The sequence below is a fragment of the Lissotriton vulgaris genome, unplaced genomic scaffold (assembly GCF_964263255.1).
Source record: "Lissotriton vulgaris unplaced genomic scaffold, aLisVul1.2 SCAFFOLD_262, whole genome shotgun sequence".
Taxonomy (NCBI): Eukaryota; Metazoa; Chordata; class Amphibia; order Caudata; family Salamandridae; genus Lissotriton; species Lissotriton vulgaris.
The window spans coordinates 1,234,917-1,248,676 of NW_028253771.1; the positions used below are offsets into that span (position 1 = coordinate 1,234,917).

General features: G+C 46.2%; 1 protein-coding gene across 1 annotated transcript in view; it reads left to right on the forward strand.

Annotated features, from left to right (window-relative positions):
• Positions 1-13,760, forward strand: part of LOC147660770 (transient receptor potential cation channel subfamily M member 2-like) — a 979,384-nt gene that overhangs the window by 548,609 nt on the left and 417,015 nt on the right. The window contains exon 20 of the mRNA XM_086951478.1: positions 2,872-2,990. Within this exon, the coding sequence (XP_086807604.1) occupies positions 2,872-2,990 (119 nt within the window). The remainder of the gene's footprint in view (positions 1-2,871; positions 2,991-13,760) is intronic.

Here is a 13,760-nt window from a genome sequence, read left to right on the forward strand (position 1 = left end):
CTTGTGAAACAGCCTTTACAACGCAACCGTTACAATTCATGCCATTACATCACATGCCGTTGCAACGCAAAAGGTGTGCAGCAGTGGATAGAAGGTGTTGGATTCAACTCACACACTGGAGTTGGAATAGAAAATTAATCTATTGCAACTTCCAGCGCTCCCCTGACAAAGTCGGGGTAAAGTTTGTGTTGCAATGGCATGCGATGTAATGGCATACGTTGTAACATCACATTCACTAGCTTCACTAGGGTCAGTCTTCACCATTATTGGTTAGTTACTAATACGTTTTTACACTTTTTTAACTTTTATAACCTTGTTTATATACAGTAGATGGTATAACATTTGAAATAGAGTAAGAAAGTATACAGGAAGACAATCAATCCTGAAAAACACTTAAGTTGTGTAGACCACTCTTCATTGAGGTCTAGTATTCCATGTCAATTCTAAAGAACAACCAGCCATGCATTCCTAGATCTCGTTAAACTAAATGATGAAATGTGATGCATTGTTTGTCATTCATATTTGCAAGTAATGTTCCTGAATTATATCACTATGTGCTTTTTGATTATAATTTGGAAATTTCCATAAAGAAACAGGAAAAAGATTATTACATGAGTATTTTGAAAATAGCCAAAGGTCCAGCTGTCAGAACATCCTGTGCTTTAAAATGAAAAAGGGTCTGCATTTGGTGCATCTAGAAGAATGTTGATGTAGCCAGATGCCAATGAAAAGTGTAAATCTCAGAGCTTCTTTATTTGGGGAAAACTGGACTGCAGTTTTCTTTAAAAGAGTACATCTTTTAGCCATTACTGCTTAGAGAAAAATCCTTGCCTTTTTTCAGGGTCTCTATTGAAAAAGATTTCTTAGAAGAGATTAGAAAAGTCTTTCCTCCAGAATGGAGACGCTCTTCTCCATGAGAATCTTATTGAGTACATTCAAAATAACGTCTCTTTTTAGACCCATTCATAAGGCTACCTTATAACATTTCCTGGATAGCAGCTTTCATATTAGCTATCAGTTAGTGAATACATGCTCTTTGCTGTAAGGAACCGTATACCGTTCTCCATAAAGTTAAAGAGGTTAAGAAAACTCACCTGAATCTTCTTCCTAAATTAGTTACAGACTTCAATGTTAATGAAACAATTTTCCTTTCAAGTTCTTTCCAGAACCAATCCTCTCAAGCAAGTTAGACTTTACATTCTCTAGATCTTAAAAGGTTATTAAATGTTTATAACAAGAAAACTAAAGACATGACAATAAAATCATCTCTTCGTCAATTATGGAGCTGTTTGCCACCGTGAAGCAGTTCGTTTTCAGGTGGATTGTCTCCTTTGTTTAAGTTAGTTAAAGCTGTGTTATTGGAACGTTGTCTGGCAAACCCAAAGTCCTTTCCACAAGAGGCATAATAGCTACCTCAACTTTTGTTTGGGACAACCATTCATTTGGAGAACCATTACACCATTAAAATACATTTTGTTCTTGATTCGGAATCCAGGGCGGATGACTTATTGGACCAAGCTTCTTTAGGGAATTTTTTTTTATAGTGTAGTCCTGTATTTTGTCTTTGTCTTTCTCTGCATTTTTAGGGGTGCGCTTGCTACTCTGTTCACTGCTAATGAATATAAATGAACAATCCCTGGAGGAGAAGGAATAATTACTTATCTGTAATCCTAGCTCTCCTCTGGAGGACTCTTCATTATAGTCTTAAGTAACTACCTCCTCCCTGGAGAACAGAACAGGGAATTAGGAACTATTTTTTAGGATTGGTGATTCCCATAAAAAAAACTGGTAGGGCATGATGAGAGAGGAACGGTGTGCCCTTCCTTAGAGGAGCAATGCCAGTTTTTCTAGCCTCCCTCTAGGGAAATATTGTCTTGCTTTTCCCTTACATAAAAATAAAACATTTTGTACCTGAGTTTTCTTGTCAATTACCTGCAAAGAGTGACTACGCTTCTGTTTTTGGAATTGACCTTTTTAAAAAATATTGGAAACTGTCAATATAGCCTGCAATAGGCTGCCACAAAATACCTGGTTTCATATTGTTGTTTTTTTAAAAATAAAGTTTGAATGTATTTTGTAAAAGAGCTTTCAGATGCGGCATGTGGGTGAAACAGTAGATAGTGTTTGACTATAATGAAGATTCCAGTGGAGAAGAACTAGGATTACAGGTAAGTAACTATTCTTTCTTCTGTGCTCTTTCAAATAAGTTCCATACGAAGCCACTAACTTTAGTGAAAACAAATCCCTCAAAAGATCCCCGATACATTTTGTGATTGAGTAAAGTCCCTATCAAAAGGGGTCAGTGCAGCGGGCAGTACTAGATGTAAGGCCTATATTAGAATTCAATTTGACCTTAGGAAAATAACCTTTTCACAAAGTGCATTCAGATCACGTTGCTCCAGACTGTACGTTGTTGTTATTTTGCACAAAGGGCTAGTCCTCCTTAAACACATCATAAGTGAACGTGGGTGTCATCCAGAGCATGGCTGATTCCTTTTGATTCTGAGCCGTCCGCTGAGAGCGGGATCATGTGTGATGGTGCTGGGGTGGGTCAGTGTCCCACCAGGCTGGCCATGACTACCTATGTAGGAGGAAGTTCACCTAGAAACTAGGAAAGGAGCAGATGCAAGAGCAGAGCCTCCTCTTTCGTCATGTGATTGGTTCAAGGGTTTGTGATGCTTAGCATTGTTCTCATGATATCTTTGAGCAGAATTGTATTCCTTAGTTAGTAGTTCTTCGTGGCAAGAGCCATGCCACAGGGTTGTCGGGGTGCTTTTCAGCAGAGGAGAAGGACAATTTTACAAAGATACACAGTAATTCATAGATCACAGTTGTAAAATCATTAACACAGAGTATTCTTGTTTTTGGTAGCTCTTCTTCGACCACGACAATGTGGGATTTGTGATTAAAAGCAAGATGTACATCTTGGAGTCCTGGAACCAGATGGATGTTGTGGCGATTAGTCTCTTCACAGTCGGCGTAGTCTGCAGGTTGGTATCATTGTTGCTTCCCTGACCTAGACAGTACATTTATTTTATTTAGAAATGTCTTGTATAGCACGATCCAGAGTAACCAAGGTGCTTTACACCAGAGCTCTTTCCAGAGCAGCCAAGGTTCTTGATAATTTCTTGCAGGGTCAGCAAGGTGACACTTCAAAGCAGCAATTACCACTTTCTGCCATTGGTAAACTGAAGACATACTGCCATCAGTTACTCTAGCTGTGAATTCATGTGGTATTTGGAAAGTGCAGATCTTTCCTCTAGGTCTTCTGATCATGGGCATGGCTGGGCCTGGGGGCGTTGAGGGTGGCTTGCATTAAGGGACTGATTCAGAAGGTGGGTCCGGGTTCTGGGAATAAGTGCTGCTTACTGTTCCAGTTTCAATACAGCCGTGGAGCAGAGTCCATACTTTTACCATTTTACGCAGCTTCAGAGAGATGCTTGATAATCTAAACATGGTACACAAGCCCCAGATCCACATTACAATTATTTATCTTGTTATTTGCCAATTAAGTGTGTGTTACTAGGTTTTTCCTCTGTCCCCCATCTAGGAGGATATGCCATCTAGTGACTAAGTGGCCTGGGTTGTAATCCTGGCTTTCACACTTTATCAAATAGTTGGGTATTTTGTTCAAGCGACTTTACTTCCAGGTGCTGGTGTGAATGTGTAAATTCCAATTGAACCTTACATTGCACTATTGGTAGTACCGCCCCCTTCAATTCATTCTCTGTAGTCCAGTCTCAACTGGAAACCATACACCTTGCAGCTCTGTGTACAGCATATGCTGCAACAAAAACACCCTCACAAAAGTGTTCCCTTGTTCTATAAACATGAGGGTGTGTTAAACGACCCAACAGACAAATCACTCCTTCACATCTCACATCTCCCATATGCTTCTAGCACTAGCATTGCATAGATTGCTTCTAGTGTTGCCACACACTTACTTCCCCTTCATTTTTTAATCAGATGTTATTTTTGAGACGTTTTTTCTGGAATACTATCTAGAATACACCCTTCTTTGTCATGGCTAAGTCCAAAATGAAACCCGCTTAGGTCCGTGTCCGAAACGTGTGCCATGTTCAAGTTGGGATGACCTTGTCCATACTTGGGGCCTAACATTGCATCTGCTACGTGTACTATTCTTTTAGGTCGGGCTTGATAGTGCAGCTGTCCGAACATATCACATTGCAACCCCACACCCACATACATGAATACATATGCAATCAGAATGGGAGGTAGAAAAGAGACAGAGTGTGTGTGGTAAGAAGGAAGAGTGAGGAGTTCAATAAGGATGAGATGCACACCTTTGTTTCGCGATCCATTTTAGAAACATATTAAACCAAATTGTTCTGTTCAAACATTTACTGCGTGCAAGACTTGCTCCGCGCTTCGTTCCATTGCGCTGCAACATTACTGAACCACGAAGGAGCCAACATTGGCTCCACCAAGCTGCACAGCCACATCATAGCCTGAATCCAATGAATTAAATGTGTACAATTTTTTCAAAATTTTCCTTTTTTCAACATTCATTTTAATCCTTCTCTTTTGCGTTCAATTCATTTTAATCAATCCATGTTTTACGTCATTGTTCAAAAATGCTCGGGAGCATAAGGTAGATTTCATGCATGATTAATTTCCTCAAAAATGACACTTATTAGCTACAAGATTGCATGTAGCTAATAAGTGTCATTTTTCAGTGCATATGTCTCTCCTTATCTACAGGTTTATTGATCATGTTGTTGTGTATCGTTTTTTAAAATGTGGATGAAATGCTTAATTGACATAATATGGCTTAAAGAAAGTATTTGTTTGCCCTTATAGATTCCCCTGACGAAGGGAAGTTAATTCCCGAAATGCATAGGGATTGAGGAAATAAATCATGGCATGAAATCCACCTTATGCTCCCGAGCGTTTTTGAACAATGACGTAAAACATGGATTGAATCAAATGAATAAAATGAATTGAAAGCAAAAGAGAAGGATTAAAATGAATGTTGAAAAAAGGAAAAATGTTGAGAAAATTACACATTTAATTCATTGGATTTAGGCCATGATGTGGCTGTGCAGCTTGGTGGAGCCAATGTTGGCTCCTTCGTGGTTCAACGAGGAAGAGTGAGGCAGAGGAGTTGAAGTTAAAGAAGCAGGAGTTTGGGATTGGAGAAAGATTTGAGTGGGATGAAAAAGGAGACGGAGGGAGTTGAGGGTAGAGAAATTTGCTGGGGAACATTGGAGAAGTAGTAAAGAGTAGGCATGGGTAAGCTTTAAGGGAGCAGGGGTAGAAGAAGCAAGAGAAGAGGCTGGTCAGAGAGGCGAGAATGATAGAAGATGGGTTGACAGATCGGGAGGGAAGCTGAGGAATGGATAGATAAAAGCTAGACCAAGAAGAGCAGGAGATGGACAAAGGAGGGCAGATGGAGATGAGAGTAAGAAAGCATGAGGGCAAAGAAAAGCGAGGAAGTGAATAAAGGGGTCCGAGAGTGGGGGAGGAGTGGGAGAAGAAGTTCAGGACTAGTGTTTACAACTAAATAATTCAAGAGATCATAAACAAAGAAGTTCAGTGCACCATCATTTCAAGCACAACTTGAAGTGAACAGATTGTAGTCGCTTCCATGAGGTGAGCAGGTCTTTTCAACCAGCATATATCAGCAGGAAGTGAGTTCCAGAGGGAAGCTTTTGCTCCTGTGAAGGATTTGGCGGAGTTGATTTTCAGATATTTAAATTCAAGTCTGAGGAAGTTTCTACTTAGATGTTTCATGCCTCCAGATATTTTAAGGCAGAGAGTAGGTAATTTGGAAAAGGAGAGTAAATTGCCTTCCATTTAATGCAGGCTAATTTTAATTGTATTCCGCCGTCCATTGAGATTCAATGTAGATCTTTTAGTATTGGTGTCGTGTAGTTCCTATCTACCTATATAGGTTCTGCAGGTTTAGACAACATACACTATAGGATTGGTATCAGACTGATTCTGGACATCCCTACTGGGTATGTTAGCCTGTATACCTGCTAGCTCAGTGCCACTAGAAACCCCTCTTATCAAGGAGAGAATAGTTGGCAACTATGGAATATGACAACCCTGATCCCTCAAGATCGTGGAAATAGTGTACTATTTTTCGCTAAGTCACTCGTGCTCACTTTGTCTCAGAGATACACAGAATAAACGGTGGGGACGGTTTCCAATAAGTATTTATTGAACCATCGTCATTCTACGGTAAAATAGATGTGCGGACACAACCACTAGACCATGGGTACTCACAAACTTTCTCTCGGGGGCCAAATTTACAGTTTGGTTTGTGTCCGAGGGCCGCATCGGTGGGGGGCAGGGTCAGAGGGGGAGGGGGAGGGGCTAGAGCAACAACATAAAACTGACCATGAGGTTGATCATAGGTCCCTGCAGCGGACGCCTTCGTCCACTGAGCCGTCCCGGCATACACACATCTCTCTCGGTCTCCCTCCCTCTCTCTAGCTCTCTCTCCCTCCCTCTCTCCTGTCTTCCTCTGTCTCACTCCGACTGTCTCACTCCCTCTCTCTCTCACTCCCTCTCTCTCACTCCCTCTCTCTCACTCCCTCTCTCTCACTCCCTCTCCGTCCCCCTCCCTTTCCCTCCCTCTCACTCACTCTGTCTCACCCCTTTTCACTCCCTTTCCCTCCCTCTCCCTCCATTTCCCTTCCTTTCCCTCCCTCTCCCTCTCTCTCCGTCTCCTTCCCTTTCCCTCCCTCCCACTCCCTCCCTTTCCCTCCCTCTCTGTCTCCATCTCACTCCCTCTCCCTCCCTGTCCGTCTCACTCCCTCTCCGTCTCACTCACTCCCTCTCCCTCCCTCTCCCACTCACTCATTCACTCTCGCTCTCTCCCTCTCTCTCACTCGCTCCCTCCCTCCCTCTCACTCACTCCCTCTCATTCATTCACTCCCTCCCTCTCACTCTCACTCACTCTCACTCACTCCCTCCCTCTCACTCCCTCCCTCTCACTCACTCCATCCCTCTCACTCACTCCATCCCTCTCACTCACTCCATCCCTCTCACTCACTCCATCCCTCTCACTCACTCCATCCCTCTCACTCACTCCATCCCTCTCACTCACTCACTCTCACTCACTCACTCACTCACTCATGTACTCATTCTCTCTCACTCACTCCCTCTCACTCACTCCCTCTCACTCACTCACTCCCTCTCTCTCACTCCTACTCACTCCCTCCCTCCCACTCACTCCATCCCTCTCACTCACTCCATCCCTCTCACTCACTCCATCCCTCTCACTCACTCCATCCCTCTCACTCACTCCATCCCTCTCACTCACTCACTCTCACTCACTCACTCATGTACTCACTCACTCTCACTCACTCACTCATGTACTCACTCCCTCTCACTCACTCCCTCTCACTCACTCCCTCTCACTCTCACTCACTCCCTCTCTCTCACTCACTCTCACTCTCACTCACTCCCTCTCTCTCACTCACTCACTCCCTCTCACTCACTCCCTCTCACTCATTCTCACTCACTCTCACTCTCTGTCACTCTCTCACTCCCTCCCCCTCCCTCCCTCCCTCTCCCCCTCTCCCTCCCTCCCACTCCCTCCCTCTCACTCCCTCTCACTCCCTCCCACTCCCTCCCTCCCACTCCCTCCCTCCCACTCCCTCCCTCTCACTCACTCCATCCCTCTCACTCACTCACTCTCACTCACTCACTCATGTACTCACTCACTCTCACTCACTCACTCATGTACTCATTCTCTCTCACTCACTCCCTCTCACTCACTCCCTCTCACTCACTCCCTCTCACTCTCACTCACTCCCTCTCTCTCACTCACTCTCACTCTCACTCACTCCCTCTCTCTCACTCACTCACTCCCTCTCACTCACTCCCTCTCACTCATTCTCACTCACTCTCACTCTCTGTCACTCTCACTCCCTCCCCCTCCCTCCCTCCCTCCCTCTCCCCCTCTCCCTCCCTCCCACTCCCTCCCTCTCACTCCCTCCCACTCCCTCCCTCCCACTCCCTCCCTCCCACTCCCTCCCTCCCACTCCCTCCCTCCCTCTCACTCCCTCTCACTCACTCTCTCTCATTCACTCCCTCCCTCTCACTCACTCCCTCCCACTCCCTCCCACTCACTCCCTCCCTCCCTCTCACTCCCTCCCTCTCACTCACTCTCTCTCATTCACTCCCTCCCTCCCTCTCACTCCCTCCCACTCACTCCCTCCCACTCCCTCCCACTCACTCCCTCCCTCCCACTCACTCCCTCCCTCCCACTCACTCCCTCCCTCCCACTCACTCCATCCCTCTCACTCACTTCATCCCTCTCACTCACTCCCGCTCACTCACTCCCTCTCACTCATTCACTCCCTCTCATTCACTCCCTCCCTCTCACTCACTCCCTCCCACTCACTCACTCACTCATGTACTCACTCACTCTCACTCACTCTCACTCTCACTCACTCCCTCTCTCTCACTCACTCCCTCTCTCTCACTCACTCCCTCTCACTCACTCCCTCTCACTCATTCTCTCTCACTCTCTGTCACTCTCTCACTCCCTCCCTCTCCCTCCCTCCCTCCCTCTCCCCCTCTCCCTCCCTCCCTCCCACTCACTCCCTCCCTCCCACTCACTCCATCCCTCTCACTCACTTCATCCCTCTCACTCACTCCCTCTCACTCATTCACTCCCTCTCACTCATTCACTCCCTCTCATTCACTCCTTCCCTCTCACTCACTCCCTCCCACTCACTCCCTCTCACTCTCTCCCACTCACTCCCTCCCTCTCACTCACTCCCTCCCACTCCCTCTCACTCACTCCATCCCTCTCACTCACTCCCTCCCACTCACTCACTCCATCCCTCTCACTCACTCACTCTCACTCACTCACTCACTCATGTACTCATTCTCTCTCACTCACTCCCTCTCACTCACTCCCTCTCACTCTCACTCACTCCCTCTCTCTCACTCACTCTCACTCTCACTCACTCCCTCTCACTCACTCACTCCCTCACTCACTCCCTCTCACTCATTCTCACTCACTCTCACTCTGTCACTCTCTCACTCCCTCCCACTCCCTCCCTCCCACTCCCTCCCTCCCACTCCCTCCCACTCCCTCCCTCCCTCTCACTCCCTCTCACTCACTCTCTCATTCACTCCCTCCCTCTCACTCACTCCCTCCCACTCACTCCCTCTCACTCCCTCCCACTCACTCCCTCCCTCCCTCTCACTCCCTCTCACTCACTCTCTCTCATTCACTCCCTCCCTCCCTCTCACTCCCTCCCACTCACTCCCTCCCACTCCCTCCCACTCACTCCCTCCCACTCCCTCCCACTCACTCCCTCCCTCCCTCCCACTCACTCCCTCCCTCTCACTCACTCCATCCCTCTCACTCACTTCATCCCTCTCACTCACTCCCGCTCACTCACTCCCTCCCTCTCACTCCCTCCCTCTCACTCCCTCCCTCTCACTCCCTCCCTCCCACTCACTCCCTCTCACTCTCTCCCACTCACTCCCTCCCTCTCACTCACTCCCTCCCACTCCCTCCCACTCACTCCATCCTTCTCACTCACTTCATCCCTCTCACTCACTCCCGCTCACTCACTCCCTCTCACTCACTCACTCAACTCATTTACTCACTCACTCCCACTCACTCCCTCTCCCTCACTCACTCCCTCTCTCACTCCCTCTCACACTCTCCCTCTCACTCCCACTCACTCACTCCCACTCACTCACTCCCACTCACTCACTCACTCCCACTCATTTACTCATTCTCTCTCACTCCCTCTCACTCACTCCCTCTCACTCACTCCTTCTCCCTCACTCCCTCTCCCTCTCACTCCCTCTCACTCACTCACTCCCTCCCTCTCACTCCTTCCCTCCCTCCCTCTCACTCACTCACTCCCTCTCACTCTCTCTCTCTCCCTCTCCGTCCCCTCCCCCTCCCTTTCCCTCCCACTCCCTCTGTCACCTCACCCTGCCTGTGCGCCAGCCGGGCACACACACACAGCCGCACCCGAGCACTTCACAGGTCATTAACAGACCATTTGCATGTTAATGATGCCTTTGTATTTCACCTCTCCTTAGGCCCCTGCAGCTTTACTCTGGCCATTCCTAGGATCGCCCGCCGGCCGGCAGCCCCCACAGAGCAGCAAGAGACTCTCTCGCTGCTGCAGACACTTAAAAAAAAAAAACTCGGGAAACACAGGTATGATGTCTCGGGGGTCCGCGGGCCGCCAGGAAAGGCTTGCCGGGCCGCCACTGGCCCGCGGGCCGTACTATGAGTACCCCTGCACTAGACAGTAACAGATATAAATGATTATAAGTATTAACAAAGTAAAAGGATGGTAGATTTCTACCATTGTGTTAAAACAAAGAATACAGGCGTGTATATAAAATATATGACCGTAAAATGCCTACTCTGATGATGCAATCCTAACTAGATGTACCGAAGTGTACCTAGCATGTATGCAAGTGTGTAGCCAAGAATCCCTCTAGGATAAAGTCAACCCCATTACCTGAAGTGAGAGACTGTGGGACTCCGTCTTTGTCTCGAGATGGACACCTTGCAAGGAATGTCAGACCACTGCGAGCTGGAGTGTCTTCATGCAGGAGACTCTGCATCTCTCGTCAGTGTGTCAGCATGGAAGTCCTTTTATTCTCGCTGTATCTTGGCCAGAGATGGGGTATGTATTCCCAAAGTGGTACTCCCTCGGGATATACCTTGCTGTGTCACGTCGGACTAGGATGATGGAAGGAATGACCCTTATGCATAGAATTATGCAGGAGATGGTAGGCCTGCTGTGATTTCAAGAATCCTTATGAATAATGAATGTGGCTTAAGCCTTTGGGAGAAAACGCCATGTCATCTTTGGACATTACTGTAACTAGGTAAAATGTCCGTACTAAGAACAGTTGTGTAATGGTAGGGGAGAATATAGGCGAATGTTTCGTTTGTTACCTGAGCCTATATTAGCGTACCTATATGAAACATAACATTGGGGGTGATATGTTTGAATTTGGAAAATAAAGCGACCATGGAGTTTAGGATAATATTTAGGGGTGTGAGTATTTTGGTACTCTCCATTAAGAGTAGCCTTGCCGTAGAGATGAGGGAGTTAACAATGGATTGCTTGTATCCGGCTTAGATACCACTAGTGGCCGTGACCTTGGAAAATTACTTTTTAAACCATTCCAAGATAGCTGCCTGTGCTTAAATATATATATATATATATATATATATATATATATATATCCCAAACAGTTGCCTGACACAACAAGAGAGGAGCCACACTTGAAGATCGTTTGTGCCACTTTTATTCAATGTAGGAAGCCTCGTGCACAAACTCCAACTCGCAACAGGAAATAAAGTCTCGCCTGACGCGTTTCATGCAAAGGCATTTCATCAGAGGCTGTAGACTGTTCTTTAAATCAGCTCGACCATTTCTTGGCGCCACAATTTGACTCCCATAAGTCACGCCCACTGGGCGCGGCAACTCCTGTTGCCTGATGGTACTTGTGGTACCCAGTCTTTCGTTGATGTGCTGTCGTGTCTGAAAGAAATATATATTACCCCAGTGGGTGTTGCAGCTTGGTTTGCTGACACGCTGCTTCATTGTCCCACAAAGAACCGGCATCTTCTTTCCTTCGCTGAGCGTCATTAGACATCTCTGCAGGGGAGCTAATCAAAGCCCCGGTGCTCCACTCCACGGCTCAGGCTTGCCGCTAGTAATCCCAAACAGTTGCCTGACACAACAAGAGAGGAGCCACACTTGAAGATCGTTTGTGCCACTTTTATTCAATGTAGGAAGCCTCGTGCACAAACTCCAACTCGCAACAGGAAATAAAGTCTCGCCTGACGCGTTTCATGCAAAGGCATTTCATCAGAGGCTGTAGACTGTATATATATATATACCCAAGTGCATGCACATGCAGCTATTTTGGAAGGATTTTCTTAGTTTTATTGCAAAAACCCTTCCAGATGGCCTCTATTGCATGTGTCTGGGTGCGCATGTGTACTCACGAGTGGCCAGTTCAATACTTTTTGTTAAATATTTTTACAAAAATATATCCACAGTGCTGGAAATTGCCCTTTTTGCAGGGTTATCCCCAAACTTTTCGCTTCTTCCTCCAATTTTTTGCTGACCTGTTTTTGTTGGTTTTAGGACTTTGGGCAATTTACCACTGCTATTCAGTGCTCAAGTGCATATGCTCTCCAGTTTTAAATTGTTATTATGGATGGGTGGTTCCATTATTGGCCTATTTGATTTACTGGTAAGCCCCTAGTAAGGTGAACTGAGTGTGCTAGGACCTGTAAATCAATGCTACTAGTGGGCCTGCAGCACTGATTGTGCCACCCACATGAGTAGCCCTCGAAAGTTATCTCAGACCTGCCACTGCAGGGTATGCAGGCAGTTTATAACTGCCATGTCGACCTGGCAGGTGCACCCACTTGCTAGGCCCTAACCCTCCCTTTTCTTACATGTAAGACACCTTTAAGGTAGGCCCAAGGTAGCCTCAGGGGCATGGTGCAATGTATGTAAAATGTAGGACATGTACCGAGGTTTGTGCCATGTCCTGATAGTGAAATACAATGTTTTGCGTTATTCACAATTGAAAAGCGGTCTGTCCCATAGTGTCGAATGGGAGTTTATTTAGAACATCTTATAAATATAACTTCCCACTGGGACAAGATAGAAGGATGGAGTTTGCAATGCCTGACCTCTGAATATAAAAATGTATCTTTTAGTAAAGGTGATTTTTATATTGTGGGTTTGAATTTTTTTTCTTAGTCATCCTGTGTCTCTGCTGGTTTGTGGACTGACTGTCTGACTTTGGAGTGACAGGAGCTGGGGATGCACATTCTATCAGACAGCCACTGGCGGGGGGGGGGGTTGATGTGTGTCCTGTCTTTCCTGAATGAGTCAGGACTGGGATGAATGCACCTGGGCTGCATTCAGTGTAGTGGGAGGGGTTTCACTAGCACCTGAATAGGCCTGGTCTGCATTTAGAGTGGTGGGAGGAGATTTCCCTTGCACCTGAATCCTCCCCGTCTCCCTTGCACAATGCTGTCTCCACCTCCTACCGGGAAGCTGGACCAGAGAGGACGGAACTGGTTTGGGCTGAGCACAGACACTATCTGCCCAAAAGAACAAAGAGCAACTGTGTATAAATATTGGGGCCCAGACCCCAGAACTTTAGATTACTGCTGAACTAAGGAACCTGTCAGGAAGAATAGCTGGAAAAGTGGTGAGGAGGAACTGCCACTTTGCTCTGCTGTGTTGCCCTGCTGCTTCTGTCTAGGGCAGAGAAAGGACTTGATTGTACTTTCATCATCCTGCTGTTAGTTTTCTCCAAGGGCTCAAAGTAGAGCTTTCTCCAAGGGCTCAAAGTAGAGCTTGCCTCCTGTTGGAAGTCTTAGGGAGATAAAAAACTTCAGAGAACTCATTGGTCCCAAGAAACCTGCCAAGAAGGAGATCTAGACGAGCTAATAGGAGGAGTACTGCCCATTTGCTGTGTTGCTTTGTTGGGGTATATGGTCATCCTGTATGTGATTGGTTGTGTTTCATCTATACATGGGGTGTGGAGCCCAGAGCAATTAATCCTTGCATTACTATGTGTGCTGTAAGCCCTGTTAAAAATCTATATTTTTGAAATCCATGTACAAAATATAAACAAAAAGCTAAAAAACGATTTCCCTATTGTTATTTAGTGCCTCCATTATTTTCTATGAGTTTGTTGCAGTACCCACTAGCTTCCATGTGTTGTACTTGTCCTACTGAAAGACTAGGCTAGAG